This window comes from Schistocerca nitens, chromosome 6 (assembly GCF_023898315.1).
Source record: "Schistocerca nitens isolate TAMUIC-IGC-003100 chromosome 6, iqSchNite1.1, whole genome shotgun sequence".
Lineage (NCBI taxonomy): Eukaryota > Metazoa > Arthropoda > Insecta > Orthoptera > Acrididae > Schistocerca > Schistocerca nitens.
Window position 1 is genome coordinate 18,170,840 of NC_064619.1, and position 20,769 is coordinate 18,191,608.

The 20,769-nt window shown below is 45.0% G+C and overlaps 1 protein-coding gene across 1 annotated transcript in view; it reads right to left on the reverse strand.

Moving 5' to 3' along the window:
- Positions 1 to 20,769, reverse strand: part of LOC126262704 (protein prickle-like) — a 68,022-nt gene that overhangs the window by 19,476 nt on the left and 27,777 nt on the right. The window contains exons 3-4 of the mRNA XM_049959483.1: positions 18,738 to 18,936; positions 7,685 to 8,060 (exon numbers count right to left, since the gene is read on the reverse strand). Of these exons, the coding sequence (XP_049815440.1) occupies positions 7,685 to 8,060; positions 18,738 to 18,936 (575 nt within the window). The remainder of the gene's footprint in view (positions 1 to 7,684; positions 8,061 to 18,737; positions 18,937 to 20,769) is intronic.

Sequence of the window (20,769 nt, forward strand, 5' to 3'; positions counted from 1 at the left end):
TAATATTTTTCTGCCACCTTATTTTATTCTTGTATCTATTTTTATCGAAATTACATGCCTTATATGTTGCTGGTCAATATATCAAAGTGTGCGTTTAGCAGGGTTAACTATTCGGTGCGAAAGCCTATTTACAAGAAAAAATAAAAACTTTGAGGTTCGCCGATGATATTGTAATTCTGTCAGAGACAGCAAAGGTCTGGGAGAGCAGTTGAACGGACTGGACAATGTCTTGAAAGGACGATGTAAGACGAACATCAACAAAAGCAAAACGAGGATAATGGAATGTAGTCGAATTAAATCGGGTGATGCTGCCGGAATTAGATTAGGAAATGAGACACTTAAAGTAGTAAAGGAGTTTTGCTATTTGGGGAGCAAAATAACTGACGATGGTCGAAGTAGAGAGGATATAAAATGTAGACTGGCAATGGCAAGGAGAGCGTTTCTGAAGAAGATAAATTTGTTAATATCGAGTATAGATTTAAGTGTCAGGAAGGCGTTACTGAAAGTAATTGTATGGAGTGTAGCCATGTATTTAAGTGAAACATGTACGATAAACAGTTTGGACAAGAAGAGAATAGAAGCTTTAGAAATGTGGTGCTACAGAAGAATGCTGAAGATTAGATGGGTAGATGACATAACTAATGAGGAAGTATTGAATAAAATTGGGGAGAAGAGTAGTTTGTGGCATAACGTGACTAGAAGAAGGGATCGGTTCGTAGGACATGTTCTGAGGCATGAAGGGATCACAAATTTAGCATTGGAGGGCAGCGTGGAGGATAAAAATCGTAGAGGGAGACCAAGGGATGAGTACACTAAACAGATTCAGAAGGATGTAGGTTGCAGTAGGTACTGGGAGATGAAGAAGCTTGCACGGGATAGAGTAGCTTGGAGAGCTGCATCAAACCAGTCTCTGGACTGAAGACCACAAGAACAACAACAGGAACCAGAGGGCAGTTATAAGAGTCGAGGGGCATGAAAGGGAAGCAGTGGTTGGGAAGGGAGCGAGACAGGATTGTAGCCTATCCCCGATGTTATTCAAACTGTATATTGAGCAAGCAATAAAGGAAACGTGGACGACAAACAGTTCACACAAAAAGAGAATAGGAACTTTTGTGATGTGGTACTACAGGAGAGCGCTGAAGACCAGATGCGTATATTATGTAACTAATGATGAGGTACTGAACAGAACTGGGGTGACAAGAAATTTGGGCTACAACTTCACTATAAGAAGGGATCGATCGTTTGATAGGACACATTCTGAGACATCAAAGTGATCATCAGTTTAGTACTGGGGGGAAGTGCGGGGGGTGGGGGTAAAATCGTAGAGGGAGACCAAGAGATTAATATAGTAGTAGATTCAGAAAGTTGCATTAGTTATTGGGAGATGAGGAGGCTTGCACAGGATGAAGTGCCATGGAGAGCTGAATCAAACCAGTTTTCGGACGGAAGACCACCACAGCAACAACGTATGTGATTCAAGAGTTAGCAGTTTACGTAGTTAATTGTAGCCTTCAGTGTCCAGATCAGAGCACGTATATTTATATTACGAGCGACTCTCTGAGCCTTTGCAGTCGACATGTTACTATAAAACGTATCCAGATAACTGCACCCCATCAGTCTTAAATATTTTCGAGACTGGATTAATAAAGACTAGAGAAACGTCAAGATGGTTGTTTTAGTGCTTCAGGTGTTGTCCATAGTCCTCCACCAGTTAAGGACACCACACAAGACGTTCATACAGCCACGTGAAACTGTCAGACAATTAATTCTTTAGGATGTTGTACAACTCGTGCGTCACACTGGCTTGAATGTTGGTCACGTTTTCAAAGGCTCTTATCCTTTATCTGCACTTTGTAGTTTTCTAATAGGTTTCATATTGATAACACGAAGTCTCGTACTCGTGATGATTGTTTCCGAAAAATAATTGTCCACATTTTGCATGTCAGTAAAGTCGTAGCAGGCGTCCATGTGTCGCCATTTTTGTTCTGGAGTCCATATGTGCAGGACAAACTTGGCATACATTTCCCTCTTCTGCAGGTTACCGAGTTTTCCAGTAATCTTTCCCAATTAGAAATATTCATAAGGCATAAAATATGACACACAGGTGAATAATTTTCACCTACAGTTGCATGTGACATACGTACTTAATGTTTCTTTGTTAATGGCCCAGTGATACAACAACAGCGGAATCGGACACCATTTGCGAACAATATGTACCCAAACCAGGAGAAAGCCCAAAGTGTCCTCTGGTATAGCGAGACACAGTCACCAAAACCAGTCGAGAGAAAATTCCAGATGACATACCATAGGCAGCCACCAGATGTTAAAGACATCAAGACGTGGTATGCAGAGTTTAAGGAAACTGGGAGCGTCTGTGAGCTCTCTAGATCTGCCTGGCCTCGACCTAGTGTGCAGACAATTCAAACAGTTAGAGACGTCTTCGTCAGAAGTCCCAAGAAGTCAGTCTGCAGGGCCTCACGTGAGTTGCAGATTCCTAAGACATCAGTGCACCATATCGTACATATTGAACTTCTTTTCCATGCGTACAAAATCCAGATCTTGCAGTCCTTCCAACGAGTGGATTAAGTTCTCGTTATGACTTTGCCGTTGCCATGCTGGCTGAGACTGAGGAAGGTAATGACTATCTGAAACGTGTCCTTTTCTCAGATGAGGGCACATTTCATTTGAACGGTGTTGCAACTGAAACAACTGGGGGTCTGAGAATCCCAAAGCTGTGTCTGAGAACTTCAGAGACAGCCCTAAACTGACTGCGGTGTGCGACAGTATGTACAGTAAAGTTATAGGATCTTTTTTCTCAAGTAAAACGACAGCGACAGCCAATACCTATCCTGATATGTTGCAGTTACTTGTTGTGGCCAGATTCAGGACATTCTGGACTTAATTTTCCAACAAGATGATGTGCTACCTGACTGGGGGTTAGACGTTTGTGCCTATTTAAATACAACATTTGTGGGAAAACGTCCGTACCTACTTGGATACATATTTTTGGAAAGATGGATCAGGCATGGTGGTCCCACAAACTGGCCTCTGGTCGCTGGATTTCTTTCTTTAAAGTTCTGTGAAGGACCAGGTTTATCACACACTAGTGAACCACATCGCAACATTACGGCGCAGAGTTACTGACGTCATAACATCCATCCCTGACGAAATGCTGACTAATACATGGGTGGAAATGGAATGTCGTGTGGATATCCTTTGGGCAACGAAATGAGGACGCGTCGAAATTTATTAATTGTGTGTGCGATTGTACACAAAAAAAAAAAAAATTACTATGTTACCTGCACTTCAAAATAAAAGGTGTGTGTGTGTGTGTGGGTGTGTGTGGGTGGGTGTGCGTGCGTGCGTCATATTTTCTGCCTTATACATGTTTGTAATCAGGAAAAGACTCCTGGGGCGCCCTGTATTGTATTGACACCCTACGGCCATACGTCCACTACTTAACATAACCTGCTTACAACTGACTGGTTCAACGCACGTCTGTTGTTTATTGGTTCAACGCACGTCTGTTGTTTATTGGTTCAACGCACGTCTGTTGTTTATAGTTATTAGTTCAAGCCGCCATCGTAGTAACTGCGCTGATGATGTGGCTTACAGTTAGGAATAAAATCAAGTCTTGGGACTTTTTTGGACGGATGATGTAGTTGTGTAGATTGGTAAATGAGTTTCCTTTTTTCAGTAACCTGAGGCTGAACTACTCAATTAATGTAATTTACAAGACGATTGCAGTGTTTCCCCCAGGTAGTATGCCTCTTCTCTGTGAGATGGGCTACAAATTATGGATGGACACATTTTTAAAAATATCGATATATATTGTATTAATGTTTATAAAAAGGGCGTTGATTAGCGAGACAAACAAGTCGATGTTTTGAAATATGGATATTTTTGCCCCATCCCTACACGAGAGAAGTCTGTATAGTGAAACACTGCTGACGTTAAGTCCCGCGCATTACCTGTTGTACTTACCATAAATATTTCCGACAAAGAGAGTCCATTTTCCATTAAATACCAGTGCAGTAATGTGTATTACTTTTGCCGATAGTCTATGTCACTTTTACAGTGCGTTTGTCTTTTCTTGATCCAGGCAATCAGGGGGTAAGGAGAGCGCATATTGTGCCTCATAGTTCAGACCAGGGAGTGGTAATTTCCATCATTCTCAAGAAATGCTGTCTCCGAACTCGTTCGTTTTGCACGTCGTACCTGTAATTTGCAGCGGTGGAAATGACACGCGGAAGTGACGAACTTTCACAAATATGCAGCGCAGATCCATCCGTGTTCAAGTCTGGTGCTCAATTGCAGTACTGAATATGAAATTAAATTAAGCCAATTGTAAGACATATACGATTAGATAGCAAAGATTGGTAGTATGTGAGATGGGCAAGAAATCTGCCGTTGAGAACTTACAGTGCCTATGAGTCAAGAAAAGATACTCAATTTGTTGTATCGATTAGTCCTTGCATCGACCGTTAAATTCTCAGAGTCGTATATCGACGTGCTTAAGCGAAAGTATGAACATTCCGATGTATATCGATACTTCTTGCTTTACACTCCGGGGTTTTTTAATAATCTATATATGTCGGCGATATTTCTTTACACGTCATTTCCATATCGAAATGGCAACATCGAGTGCCGATATTTTTATTTTTATATATTATATATTTTTATATTTTACATTTTTTTCGCAATTTTCGATAAATATTTGAAGCTGTTCTTTTAAAATTGTAGTAGAAGATAATTTTCTTTCACTGTGTGAAGGAGTCTTACTACTTTTTGAGCTTTCGTCACATCCAGTCTTCCTCTCTGACTGTGTGAAGCAAGTATAGATGGCACAAGGTAGTCCGCGCTGGGGGGTGGCGGTGTGAACGGAATAAGACAGCCGATGTGAAGAAAAACAATTTTTAACGCGACTAGTGTGCTATTTCATCACATCGGTATTCTTAAAAAATAGCTGCTGAAACTGATGAACAAAAATTCTAAATAACAAGATTGGTCTTTGCGGGTGGGCGGAGGCGTGAGAGAGGAAATGCTGACGTAATCGGCGCTCGACGCTACCAACAGAAACTACAATGTTTAACTCCACTACGCAATTTTGACACTACAACTGCTAGGTCGCTGGCGTTTACACACACACACACACACACACACACACACACACACGGAAGTCGACACGAAGTGTTCGAGACATCCGATATGTAACGAAACCGAACGACGGACCAATCGGACAGCTTTTATTGTGCCACTTACCTCCATTTACATTGTTAGCAAAGTGGTTGTTGCCAATCGTGAACGTGCATCGCTTTCCTTTCAGTTCTTACTCTAAGGGGGGATAAGCAGGCTACTAGCTTTTTGGTGTGCAAAATATATAATAAAATTCAATACTGAAATATACAGCTCTAAAACTGGGAGTTTGTTTACAACGCGCGGCCGATATTCATTTGGCTGTTACGTCGATATTTGTTCCGTTGACAACCCGATAATTCCTTTACGATATAGGCAGGTCGATAGCGCGATACTTTAAGCATCGATACAACGGGCACTCGACATTTTTAAAAGTATCAACTGAGCCTTGGCGGCTCGGGTTTGATCTGTCGAACGTACCGCGTGTAATACTATCGCTGTATCGCGGAAGAAAGAGAGAAGTGGCGCCCCTCGTGGGGAAAGTCGGCGAGGCACCTGTGACAGTCGAGTAGTTGGATTTTGGAGGGCGAGCAGAAACAGTGGGATAGGCAGTAGTCCGCGGAGCGTGAAGCCGTGTCTGCCGACGCTGTTGTGTGGTGGCAAGAGGAAAGTTTGCCACGTTACCTGATTGTGTTTGGCCGTTTGCGGCGGACTTGGTGGTAGAGGCGCCGGTGCTGTCGGGAACATGCTGCTTCCTTGTTTATGATGGATTTACCGCTTGCTTCTAGTGACTACATTCTCGTCTCTATGGCTCTGTGACTGATGTGATGCCATTGCGAGCACAGTTGGTTTGGATGTAAGCAGCAATTTGTTCTCAGTGTCCATCGTTCTGGCGACTACTGAGTGTGCTTGCCGTTGTGGTGTATTTATTGAGCAGTGTGCTTTGGACGCTTGACCTTACTATTAGGAGTCCATTGCGTAAGGCCGCGTTTATCCTGTGAGGACTTGTGTTCTGCTTTTAAGAACTTAGTTGTTGTCAGTCACTGAATTCCTCAAATGCATTGATACTTCTCTGCTTAAGTGTTATTATTTTACGCCCCTCTGAATGGGAAAATGATGAGGGGACTCACAATTACTGACCTCCTTGTGTGCCACTGAGTTGGTTGTGTTTTTCAGCCACGTAATTTGTAACGAACCGGTCTGTTTCTGATTAATGTTTCCCTGTGACATTGAGTGTTAATCTTGTAACGAACACTGTTTTAGATATTTTAATCAGTGTGTTGCAGGACATATTCTATTTGTACCTCGCAAGTGGAGAGCGGAGGCGGTTTATTGGCCATGATGATGTGTTGGTATATTCATTTCACGAATCCAGGCCAGTCACCCGGAGATTTAGAAGTTGTATGATGTGTTTAGTTAATACTCCTTATTTTAAGCGCAGTGGGCTCATGCAGGAAGTTTGTGTGGTTTTGCGCAGATTGCGCGGTATGTTATAATGACTCTGAATTCAGTGTGATAAGTTAGTACTCCTTATCTTAAGCGTAGTGTGCTCATGCACAGGAAGTTTATGTGGTTTTTCGCAGATTGCGCGGTATGTTTAGATGACTCTGAATTCACTGTGTTAAGTGGTGCCCTCTGAGGTGCTGGTAGTAGTGGATAGACAGCTGTTTTGGACATGTTGTATATGCAAATAATTTATCTCCTTATTACGTTGGTGAGTTGCTTGCCCTTTGTGTCACAGGCGGTGCTAATTTCATTAATTTCGCCACCGGTCTTCGCAGAGGCTGCGGGAGGAACCGACCCACTGTGGCAAGCAGTTACGTAGTCGCGCCCGCCCACCGTAGCGGGCGTTGTTTACTAGCCCGACGCCTTCCCGTACTTGGTGGCGGGAGTGTGTTGACTGGTTTCTTACGGCTTGCAGTCTGGAAAACCGTGCCTTTGGTGTACACGTGGAAGACTTATGTTTTGCTTCCAGTACCTCGGAGTGGCTCTGTGTGGGTAATGAGAACGACTTATGTTGTCGGTGGCTCAGGCCGAAAGTGGTTCATTTGCTAAACAGAAGGTGTATATGCATTTCTTTCCCATAATTCTGTAAACATGTTTAGGTAGTTGTGTTTTTTTATGTCAATTGAGTTGTTGTTCAGAGCTTACTATGTATGGCGACTAACTGGTTTCAAGTTGTGTCGATTATGTGGGGAAATTGCTTTGAACAGACATTTAATTAATTAGTAAACAACTAAATGCTATTTGTGAGTTGAAGTTTATTGTGTTCCTAAACATATTAATGATTATTTTTAATAGTTCACTTATGCATTTAGGCGATTTACAAGGCCTGTTGTGTTGTTTCCTTTTAAAAGTATTGTCGATGTTATTAATAAAGAAGTGTGTTGTAAAAAAAATAAACATTGAATGAAGTGCCTCAAATCCCTTTGGTCCACACCTTCCGTCAATCTCCCTCTGGTGGTATTAACAAACCGCGATAGCCCATTTCGTGAACAGCCCTAGTCCGTAGCACAAACAGTCCGGAAGCTGCCACTTTTGGGCTTACCTGGTGGCGTGTCGCGGCTGGTGGCGTCGCAGGGCGGGCGGCGAGGCGGCGGCGGGGGCGGCGGGCGGCGGCGGCTGCGGCCGGTGGTGTGGGCGGCGCAGCCTGGAGGCGGCGTCGGGCGACCCCGGCGGCGTCAGGCTGGCGCTGGCGCTCGACTCGGAGGGCGCGCGCCGCCGCGGGCCGCCGCCGCCGCCCCCCGCCGGGCCCGCCGAGCTGTCGGACGGCGTGGGCGGCTCACCCTTGCTGCACGCGATGCTGCAGTAGATGGCGCCGCGGCGCGGCAGGAAGGGCCGGCCCAGCAGCGAGGCGCGGCACGTGTGGCAGCAGAAGCACTGCTCCGTGGCGTGCCAGTGCTGGCCCTCGTGGCTCATCTGGCCTGCAACAGCGCGCCGCCGCCTCATTCACACTGCGCTCCCCGGGGACGTTATGTACCAGGGGGCACGACACTCTCAACAGCATACCTCGTTTTTACGAGATTTCTTAGCCAATGTGGATGCTACTAGGAAGATACATACACTGAAGAGCCATAGAAACTGGTCACCTGCCTAATATCGTCTAGGGCAGGGGTCTCCAAACGTTTTAGAGCACGGGCCACATTGACTCCTCCACGAAGTCATAAGGGCCAAGATGTACCTAGTGGGATTAAAGCACCCTAGCACTCAATAATCACCGTAATGTAAGGCTAAAGGAAAGATGAAATCGCAAAAATCTAAGGTTGTGGGATTAGCTAGCACTGAAACGAACTACGATTTTTATTTAATTACATAATTTTGATTGATGGACGTACCTGACCGAAATTCTTGCGTATTTTACTCTGGCGAATTTCACCGACAAAAGCGTCCTGCAAAGTTAACGAAATCTCAAAATCATTGTTAGCAACACTATTACTGCAAGACGTAACAGAGGTAGAGTATGTCAACGCATTGTTATTTCAAGCGGCGCAACAATAAGTTTAGCTATGTAGTCTTGTAGCGAGTAGCAGAGCCAATGTCGACATAGGCCTCGAAACTCAATTGTTGGCAGTATAGGTGCCACCTCAAATATTTGGCGGGCCGGATACCGGGGGTGTCCGGCCAGCTAACGCGCGCCGGTTTGCTGGACCACGCGGGCCGGTTTCGGCCCGCGGGCCATAGTTTGGAGACCCCTGGTCTAGGGCCTCCGCGAACAAGCAGAAGTGTCGCAGCACGACGTGGCATGGACTCGACCAATGTCAGAAGCAGTGCCAGAGAGAACTGAAACCATGAATCCTGCAGGGCTATCCATACGGGGTGAAAAGTATTTAAACCGACAAACTCAGGGAGGTTGTAGGGGACATCAAAACAAAAATTTTTCCCTAATGTCATTTTTCCTATGGGGATTATTTAAACCGGTGCAGGCCGTATTACGGTCGTCAGTTGTTAGAGGCCGTATTACGATCTTCAGTTGTTAGAGGGCGTATTACGCTCTTCGGTTGTAGGCAACTGCTGTCCAGCAGTGTAGTAGTGCATTGTCTCTGTTTACTAATGCAGTGATACACCTGGAACGAGTACACTGATACGGTTAGTGCGTACTACGTAGCGCACCACAGTGGACGAGCTGCACAGCGGGTTTATCAATACTAATATCCTAATCGCCGTATCCCGCATCATACGACCTTTGCTGCTGTGTACCAATGTCTGTGTGAGATTCGGTCATTTACCAAATTACCAGGTTAGGGACGCCGTCGCACGGTAAGAACGCTGCAATTTGAGGAAGCTGTCTTGCAGCATGTGGAGCGGGATCCTTCAATCAGCACTCGTGCAATTGCACGTAACATGGGGACGAATCAGACGAATGTAAGAACAGTCTTTCGAGAGCAGTTGTAACGTCCATTTCACTTAGAGCGTGTCCACAACCTGGCACCAGTTGATTATCCACCTAGAGCACAGTTTTCGCAGTGGTACCTGGATCAGTGTGAAATGCATCCTACATTTCCATCCTCTGTGTTGTTTACCGATGAAGCAACGTTCGGGCGTGATGGAGTCTTCAACATGCACAATTCGCATGTTTGGAGTGAGGATAACAAACATGCCACAGTTACTAGCGCTCATCAAGTGCGGTTCTTCGTTACTGTGTGGGTCGGTGTTGCTGGGGACTGTTTAATTGGGCCGTATCTGCTACCTAGGCCATTAAAAGGCAGGCACTATTACAATTTTCTCGCCAGAGCATTGCCAGAATTGCTGGAAGACGTCCCGCTCCCTACAAGACAACACATGTGGTTCCAACATGACGGGGCGCCGGCACGTTTCAGTCGTCGTGTGCGTCGATTCCTGGACCGACGGTTCCCAGAAACATAGATTGGCCGAAGTGGTCCTGTACCATGGCCTGCTCGATCCCCAGATATGTCCCCTCTGGACTTTTTTTGTGTGCGGAGAGATGCGCAACCTTGTTTACGCGACTCCTGTTGCATCAGAAGAGGATCTGGTTGCCCGGATAGTAGCAGCAGTAGGAACAGTTCAGGATACCCTGGGGTTTTTGCCCGCGTCAGACAGAACGATCCGACGGTGTAACCTTTGTTTACGTGTCAATGGAGGTATTTTTTTAAATCTACTGTAATTGAAATTGGGTTGTGATAATGTGTTGTCTCTTGGTCATAAAAAAATGGAAAAGTGTTTGTTGGTTATTTAATTTGCCGCCAGAGAAATCTTCCTCTACCGGTTTAAATACTCCTCATAGGAGAAAATGACATTTGGGAAAAATATTTGTTTTGATGTCCACTACAACCTCCCAGAGTTTGTCGGTTTAAATACTTTTCACCCTGTATATCCGTAAGAGTAAGAGGGGACGGACATCTCTTCTGAACAGCATGTTGCAAGGCATCCCAGATGTGTTCGACAATGTTCATGTCTGCGTAGTGTTTCTGGAGCCACTCTGTAGCAATTCTGGACGTGTGGATTGTCTTATCCTGCTGGAATTGCCCAAGTTCGTCGGAACGCACAATGGACATGAACGGATGCAGGTGATCAGACAGGATGCTTACGTGCGTTCCACCTGTCAGTGGAGCCTCTACCAGCTTGAACAGTCCCCAGCTGACATATAGGGTCCACGGATTCATGAGGTTGTCTCCATATGCGTACACGTCCATCCGCTCGATACAATTTGAAGCGAGACTCGTCCGACTAGACAACATGTTTCCATTCATCGACAGTCCAACGTCGGTGTTGACGGGCCCGGGCGAGGTGTAAAGCTTTGTGTCGTGCAGTCTTCAAGAGTACATGAGTGGGCCTTCGGCTCCGAAAGCCCATATCGATGATGTTTCGTTGAATGGTTCGCACGCTGACACTTTTTGATGGCCCAGCATTGAAATCTGCAGCAATTTGCTGAAGGGTTGCGCTTCTGTCACGTTGAACGATTCTCTTCAGTCGTCGTTGGTCCCGTTCTTGCAGGATCTTTTTCTGGCCGCAGCGATGTCGGAGATTTGATGTTTTACCGGATTCCTCGTACTCACGGTACACTCGTGAAATGGTCGTACCGGAAAATCCCCACTTCATCACTACCTCGGAGATGCTATGTCCCATCGCTCGTGCGTCGACTGTAACATCACGTTCAAACTCACCTAAATCTTGATAGCCTGCCATTGTAGCAGCAGTAAGCGATCTATCAATGGTGCCAAACACTTTTTGCCTTCTATAGTTATTTCCGACCGCAGCCCCGTATTCTGCATGTTTGCGTATATGTTTGAATACTCATGCCTACGCCAGTTTCTTTGGCGCTTCAGTGTAGATTGCTACTCACCATATAGTGGAAGTGTAGAGTCACAGACGGGCACAACAAAAAGACTACTAAACACGCCAGCTTTCGGCTATACACACACACACATTTGTAATTTTTGCTTTAAGGATGGTCAGTTTCCTAAACTATTAAAGGACTTGGTAGAAAAGCAGCTTTATAAAAAGGGAGAAAGGGATAATGTACACAATTTTAGACCTATTTCTTTGCCATCAGCGTCTGCTAAAATTATTGAAAAGGCTGTGTACGTAAGGATAATTGATCATTCTATTTCACATAATTTGCTATCAACTGTGCAGTTCGGTTTTGGAAGTGGTTTAACAACTGAAAATGCTATATTCTCTTTTCTCTGGGAGGTACTGGACTGATAAAACGGTTTCGAACGCTAGGCATCTTTTTTTATTTAACTAAGACATTTGATTGCGTTGATCACTGAATATTCTCCAGAAGTGTAGAGAATGGCTATGATGTAAGGTCTGTGTGGGGCACAGTCAAATGAGGGGGGCAGAGGAGGGGGGGCGCCCCAAGGATCAGTTCTGGGCCTCTCTTGTTCTTTATTTATGTACACTAAAGCGCGAAAGAAACTGGTATAGGCATTTGTACTCAGATACAGAGATTTGTAAACAGGCAGAATACGCGCTGCGGTCGGCAACGCCTGTATAAGACAATTAGTGTCTGGCACAGTTGTTGATCGATTACTGCTGCTACAATGGCAGGCTATCAAGATTTCAGTGCGTTTGGACGTGGTGTTATAGTCGGCGCGCGAGCGATGGGACACAGCATCTCCGAGGTAGCGATGAAGTGGGGATTTTCCCGTACGACCATTTCACGAGGGTACCGTGAATATCAAGAATCCGGCGAAACATCAAATCTCCGACATCGCTGTGGCCGAAAAAAGATCCTGTAAGAACGGGACCAACGATAACTGACGAAAATCGTTCAGTTATTGAGCATATCTGGGATGTCTTTCAACGTGCTGCTCAGAAGAGATCTCCATCGCCTCGTACTTTTGCGGATTTATGGACAATCCTGCAGGATTCATTGTGTTAGCTTCCTCCAGCACTACTTCAGACGTTAGTCGAGTCCATGCCACGTCGTGTTGCGGCACCTCTGTGTCCTCGTGGGGGCTCCACGCGATATTAGACAGGTATACTAGTTTCTTTGGCTCTTCAGTGTAAATGATGAGCCCTCTAGTACTGCTAAGGACACCTTGTCACGGTCCGCGTGGCTCCTCCCGTCTGAGATTCGAGTCCTCCCTCGGACATGGGTGTGTGTGTGTGTTGTCCTTAGCGTAACTTAGTTTAAGTTAAGTAGTGCGTAAGCTTAGGGACCGATAACCTCAGCAGTTTGGTCCCATAAGACCTTACCAAAAAATTCCCACAGATTTTCCCTCTAGTGTTTCAAGCGATTCTAAAATATTTCTGTTTGCTCATGACACTAGTTTGGTAGTAAAAGTATGTTGCGTTCAACATTGGCACGTTTCAAACAGTGCAGTTCATGACATAAGTTCATGGCTTGTAGAAAATAAATTAACGATTAACACTAAATCACAGTAAATCAGAATGACAACTGACACATTTACGTGAAACTTGAGATTGTTTGCTGCAAAATGACACATCTACCGATTCTGTAAGTTATCTGAATAAATTTCTAAATCATTCCAAATTAGTGAAGTCGTTTTTGACTCACCTTATGTAAGATGGGCGGTCAATAAGTAATGCAACACATTCCAAGAAAAATATTCATAAAAGTGGTTCTTCATAAAAAATTGGAGAAGTGACTATGAAGTAGAATGTGTAAAACGTATAATTTGTGCCCATTGTATCCATTGTACGTGGGGTAAGACAGATATTCAGCATCATTTAGCTAGCGTAAAGCTTAAATAAAACGTGCGGTCTCCAAACACTTCAAAGAAGTGGACATTTATTTCGTTTCATTTAAATAGGGCAAATACGTACAAGCTGCGGAATTAGCTATGTGCTATCACGCCGTTAAACTTCATACGTTTTTGAAATCAGTGGACTGAACTTGTAGGCTAAGTTCCAGACTTTTTCCTGATTCCAATTCAAAAAATGTGACGTTGGACAGAACAAAATCAACAGCAATAGTGAAATCAGTGTTAGCGCGCGACACTTCCAGACAAATAAGTGAGGTCTTTCGAAGATCCATTATTTGGTGTACCTACAGACACTTGTAATCACAAACCGAAAAAGTATTTCCATTACTTAACTTTTTTTTAAGCTTAAGGGCATTGCCTCTGTACCTGTCTCCCAAATTACGCCCATTTTCAGTCAGTTTAAGAGAAATGCCCCAGTTTGTCACACAGAAATTATAACAGTTATAAACAGAACTGATACGGTAATTCTTGAATGGAGGCTGAATTCTCACCAGCACTTGGCAAGAGTGGTAAACCTTGTTCTCATGCCATTCGTGACCACGGCACAAAACGACTTTTTCTAACAGGATAACGCAAGACGCCCACACTGTATTTCGCATAGCAAAAGCACCGAGCGATGTGGCGCAGTGTTTAGCACACTGGACTTCCATTCGGGAGGACGATGGCATACCCGCGTCCCGGCATCCTGATTTAGGTTTTGCGTGATTGCCCTAAATCGCTTCAGGCAAATGCCGGGATGGTTCCTATGACAGGGTACAGCCTACTTCTTTCCCCATCCTTCACTAATCCGATGGGACCTATGACCTCACTGTTTGGCCCTTCCCCCAAATCAAACAGCCAACCAACCAACTAACCACAAAAGCTTTGAGGAATGTACGGCTCCTTGTCTAGCGTGCCAGGTCTTCAGATTTGTTACACATGGAGCGTGTCTGGATTGCAATGCGACGCCACCCGCGTACGTTAACCCCGGCCTCCATCCAGCCAGCTACGTACGAGGGTAATCCCAAAAGTAAGGTCTCCTATTTTTTTTTTATAAGTACATAGACGTGTTTATTTCTACAATGTCTTACATCAGTTTACAGCTTGAACATTTAGCTATGTTTCGACATAATCACCATTTCTGTCGATCCATTTTTGTAGACGCTGTGGCAGTTTTTGTATGTCCATATCATACCAACTCGCCGCCATGCTGTGCAGAAAGTTATGAACTTCTTCTTTCACCTCGTCGTCGGAGCTGAAATGTTCTTTTAACCTAGGGAAAAGGTGATAGTCACTGGGCGCCAAGTCAGGACTAAAGGATGAGTGCGTGATTATGTTCGACTGAAACTGTTGCAGGAGAGCAACGGTTTGCCGAGCGATGTGTGGGCAAGCGTTGTCACGGAGAATGTGTACGCCCTTGCACGACATTCGTCTTCTCCAGTTTTGAATTACCCGTTTGTGTTTTTTCAGAGTCTCGCAGTACCTGTCAGCGTTAATTGTGGTCCCAGCGATTCAGGTCCGACGACGGGGTGAAAGAAAAGGTTCATAACTTTCTAAACAGCATGAGCTTATGACATGAGCATACAAAAACTGCCACAGCGTCTACAGAAATGCATCGACAGAAATGGTGATTATGTCGAAAAATAGCTAAATGTTCAAGCTGTAAACTGATGTAAACCATTGTAGAAATAAACAGATCTATGTATGTTGTTGTTGTTGTGGTCTTCAGTCCTGAGACTGGTTTGATGCAGCTCTCCATGCTACTCCATCCTGTGCAAGCTTCTTCATCTCCCAGTACCTACTGCAACCTACATCCTTCTGAATCTGATTAGTGTATTTATCTCTTGGTCTCCCTCTACGATTTTTACCCTCCACGCTGCCCTCCAATACTAAATTTGTGATCCCTTGATGCCTCTAAATGTGTCCTACCAACCGATCCCTTCTTCTAGTCAAGTTGTGCCACAAACTTCTCTTCTCCCCAATCCTATTCAATACCTCCTCATTAGTTACGTGATCTACCCACCTTATCTTCAGCATTCTTCTGTAGCACCACATTTCGTAAGCTTCTAATCTCTTCTTGTCCAAACTAGTTATCGTCCATGTTTCACTTCCATACATGGCTACACTCCATACAAATACTTTCAGAAACAACTTTCTGACACTTAAATCTATACTCGATGTTAACAAACTTCTCTTCTTCAGAAACGCTTTCCTTGCCATTGCCAGTCCACATTTTATATCCACTCTACTTCGACCATCATCAGTTATTTTACTTCCTAAATAGCAAAACTCCTTTACTACTTTAAGTGTCTCATTTCCTAATCTCTGAGCATCACCCGATTTAATTTGACTACATTCCATTATCCTCGTTTTGCTTTTGTTGATGTTCATCTTATATCCTCCTTTCAAGACACTGTCCATTCCGTTCAACTGCTCTTCCAAGTCCTTTGCTGTCTCTGACAGAATTACAATGTCATCGGCGAACCTCAAAGTTTTTACTTCTTCTCCATGAATTTTAATACCTACTCCGAATTTTTCTTTTGTTTCCTTTACTGCTTGCTCAATATACAGATTGAACAACATCGGGGAGAGGCTACAACCCTGTCTCACTCCTTTCCAAACCACTGCTTCCCTTTCATGCCCCTCGACTCTTATAACTGCCATCTGGTTTCTGTACAAATTGTAAATAGCCTTTCGCTCCCTGTATTTTACCCCTGCCACCTTCAGAATTTGAAAGAGAGTATTTCAGTTAACATTGTCAAAAGCTTTCTCTAAGTCTACAAATGCTAGAAACGTAGGTTTGCCTTTTCTTAATCTTTCTTCTAAGATAAGTCGTAAGGTTAGTATTGCCTCACGTGTTCCAACGTTTCTACGGAATCCAGACTGATCTTCCCCGAGGTCCGCTTCTACCAGTTTTTACATTCGTCTGTAAAGAATTCGCGTTAGTATTTTGCAGCTGTGACTTATTAAACTGATAGTTCGGTAATTTTCACATCTGTCAACACCTGCTTTCTTTGGGATTGGAATTATTATATCCTTCTTGAAGTCTGAGGGTATTTCGCCGGTCTCATACATCTTGCTCACCAGATGGTAGCGTTTTGTCAGGACTGGCTGTCTCAAGGCCGTCAGTAGTTCTAATGGAATGTTGTCTACTCCCGGGGCCTTGTTTCGACTCAGGTCTTTCAGTGCTCTGTCAAACTCTTCACGCAGTATCTTATCTCCCATTTCGTCTTCATCCACATCCTCTTCCATTTCCATAATATTGTCCTCAAGTACATCGCCCTTGTATAAACCCTCTATATACTCCTTCCACGTTTCTGCTTTCCCTTCTTTGCTTAGAACTGGGTTGCCATCTGAGCTCTTGATATTCATACAAGTGGTTCTCTTCTCTCCAAAGGTCTCTTTAATTTTCCTGTAGGCAGTATCTATCTTACCCCTAGTGAGACAAGCCTCTACATCCTTACATTTGTCCTCTAGCCATCCCTGCTTAGCCATTTACTTATGTACTTATAAAAAAATAGGAGACCTTACTTTTGGAATTACACTCGTATTTTCGCGAACTGACTCACTATGTGTTCTTAGTTGAGGACGAAATTCCTCAAAGTCACATTTGGGGATTGTTTGCCTCCATGGCATTCGTGCCCTTTGGGATTGAGCCGTGGCGCTCGTTACTGGCGCGCCAGTCTCTTCGATGTCCATTATCGATCCTTCGATGTTTCTTATCTTTGCTTGTCTTGTTGTTTTCGGCATTCGCGGGGCGAGTGGCAGTTGACGTTTGCTCGGGCGACCTGCTGAGACGCCGCGAGGTACGAGGGGGGAAGCAACCACGTATATGTGGAGTTGGTTGTACGCGGTCTGCCGGTTCAGGATGGAGGATAATACGTTGGCTGCCTGCCTGTTTGCTCCCCTGATTTTGCTGGCAGTGCCTTGCGACCGCCTAGCTTGGGTTGCTGCGTGGTGTACCCTACACGAGCCATACCGGACGTCCAGCAGAAGTTAGGCAGCCTTGTGTTTCTTTTAAAGAAAAGGAGCAAATGTATAAGACGTTTTGTAACCAATTTTGGTGGCCTTTTAAGTGTGGCCTTAGCGTTTACACTGCCTTTGGGGAGAGCTAATTCTTTTAAATTTAAATAGTAGGGGTTCCCTGTCCTTTATAATCTTTTGGGGGTTTTATTTGAATTTTCTCTTTTGGGTTCCTTCCTTGTGCTTGGTTAAATGTTTACTTGTATAGCGGGAAGTGACTCCTGGTTAAGACTCGGAGAAGGTGTTTGATGTTACTGCCGCCTTCGGCATTCGTCTTTTCAATTAAGTGTTGTCATCCCTTCGAGCGACCTGGTGTCACTCCTCGTTAATTAATGCTGGTTTGTGTGTACTTAATTTTGAATTGGCCATTTGAATTAATATTTTGGAGCGCAGTATAGCACCAAGGCAACCTCATTGTATACCACCTTGTGGTCCGGTCTAGTACCTTAATTTTGAGGGCACGAGTTAGCTGCACTACCGGTTTTGCTGATGTACTCCCTTCAAAATCTTGTCTTGTATAAGTTTGCCCCATGTGTGTCTGGGAACACAGAGATGAGCTTTAGTGTGACTTCAGTGCTAGTCAGTTAATGGAATCTTCATTTTGGCTCGGCTTCCACTGAAGAGTTTGAGTGGTGCGTAGTGTGTTTTGATTTGTTATTCATTTAATTACTGTAAGTTTGTTTATTTAATAGGGAGCTAGACATTTAAAGACTGTTGGTATTAACTCCCCCAGTTGCTGGGTGTTGCTAATTCGTACCAAATGGCCTACTACTTATTCAATGGAAAGGCTGTTGATTAGTTGGTTACTGTGAGTACAAATTCACGCTATTCATTTGCTGTCGAAATTGTTAAAGTGTCTGTGTCGTGATTCAGTCACTAGCTACGTGTTTGAGCTAAATTGATATAAACCTTACATTGCCTCCTTAAAATTTGTTGCCAGCAGAAACTCTAAAGGGAACTAAGTTTTGTCACTGCTTATGTCAACCTTTACTGGGAGCAATATTTCATGTAGTTAAATTTTGTCTTCAAATGTGTATTTCACTGATGTAATAAACGAGTGATACAAGAAAAAAGCAAAGGGGCCTGGTCCTTTCTATTGTGTCCGGTTTGCAACACGTATGAGGGATCACATCTAATACTGATACTGACAGTGGACTCCAGTTCCGAATGGAATGAAAATTTAATCATTTAATACCCTCCATGTGATGAACATGTCCGCAAAGTTTGATAAATATTGGATCACTGCCTTCGTGTCGTATCACTTTCCATTTTTGTCGGTGAACGAAGCGAAAGACAACATTAGTGCGTTACACGCAAATGGAAAGTTAGCTCCAGATGTGAAATCTCGGCACATTTTTTCTCTCTCAATGTGACGATGGGCTGCCCGGAGAGGCAGAGAGCACTCACCTTGGTCGACGCCGATGGGCTCGCCGCACGAGTCGCAGTACTCGGCGAACATGGCGTCGAAGCAGTGCAGGCAGTAGGGGCGGCCGTCGCGCATGATGTACCGCTGCCCCCCCAGCTGGCGGTCGCACTCGAAGCACGCGAAGTGCTTCATGTGCCACGCCCGGCCCTCCGCCTCCGTGCACTCGTCCGCCAGGATGATCTGCGGGCACAGCCGGTACTCGCTGACTTCTGGTCCAACATACACTACAGGCCATTAAAAGTGCTACACCACGAAGAAATGCAGATGATAAGCGGGTATTCATTGGACAAATATATTATACTAGAACTGACATGTGATTACATTTTCACGCAATTTGGGTGCATACATCCTGAGAAATCAGTACCCAGAACAACCACCTCTGGCCGTAATAACGGTCTTGATTCGCCTGGGCATTGAGTCAAACAGAGCTTGGATGGCGTGTACAGGTACAGCTGCCCATGCAGCTTCAACACGATACCACAGTTCATCAAGAGTAGTGACTGGCGTATTGTGACCAGCCACTTGCTCGGCCACCATTGACCAGACGTTTTCTATTGTAGAATGTGCTGGTCAGGGCAGCAGTCGAACATTTTCTGTATCCAGAAAGACCCGTACAGGACCTGCAACATGCGGTCGTGCATTATCCTGCTGAAATGTAGAGATTCACAGGGATCGAACGAAGGGTAGAGCCACGGGTCGTAACACATCTGAAGTGCAACGTCCACTGTTCAAAATGCCGTCAATGCGAACAAGAGGTGACCGAGACGTGTAACCAATGCCACCCCGTACCATCACGCCGGGTGATACGCCAGTATGGCAGTGACGAATACACGCTTCCAATGTGCGTTCACCGCGATGCCGCCAAAGATGCGACCATCATGATGCTGTAAACAGAACCTTGATTCATCCTAAAAAATTACGTTTTGCCATTCGTGCAACCAGGTTCGTCGTTGAGTACACCATCGCAGGCGCTCCTGTCTGTGATGCAGCGTCAGGGGTAACCGCAGCCATGGACTCCGAACTGATAGTCCATGCTGCTGCAAACGTTTTCGAATTGTTCGTGCACATGGTTGTTGTCTTGCAAATGTCCCCATCTGTTGACTTAGGGATCGAGACGTGGCTGCACGATCCGTTACAGCCATGCGGATAAGATGTCTGTCATGTTGGCTGCTAGTGATACGAGGCCGCTGGGATCCACCACGGCGTTCCTTATTACCCTCCTGAACCCACCGATTCCATATTTTGCTAACAGTTATATGATCTCGACCAACGCGAGCACAAATGTCGCGATACGATAAACCGCAATCGCGATAGGCTACAATCCGACCTTTATCAAAGTCGGAAACGTGATGGTACGCATTTCTCCTCCTTACACGAGGCATCACAAGAACGTTTACGAGGCAACGCCGGTCAACTGCTGTTTGTGTATGAGAAATCTGTTGGAAACTTTCCTCATGTCAGCACGTTGTAGGGGTCGCCACCGGCACCAACCTTGTGTGAACGCTCTCAAAAGCTAATCATTTGCATATCACAGCATCTTCTTCCTGTCGGTTAAATTTCGCGTCGCGACGCTGCTGCAAACCAAACTAGCAAATGGCCTTGCCTTCGTCTCTTCAAGGTTTTAAGCCAAGTTCATTGCAGATATCAAACGCAAATTACTCACATGCCTATGAAAAGGATGTATAAGAAAAGCCACGGAACTTTTGAAATGGATCTGGAAGTACTGGCAGACTATCGGGTTTCAGAATCTGCAGAGCACTTGCTGGCGAACCGTACAGCGTTCTACAGCCACATGACTTTGGGGACACCGTATGTTGGCAGTTCTGTTGTGCGCCCATCAGAGCTCGCTCCAGAGGTAGTCCTACTACACTACGCTACGCAACGCTCGCTGCCTGGACGCTGGAGCCCACTTTCGATGCGGCGTCCGACCCGACGCTGCCGCGACCTGGCAGCCTTCCAGCGGGGAATGCCAGCGGCTTCGGGCCGCGCCTGCCCATGCTGGCTGCTCGCCGC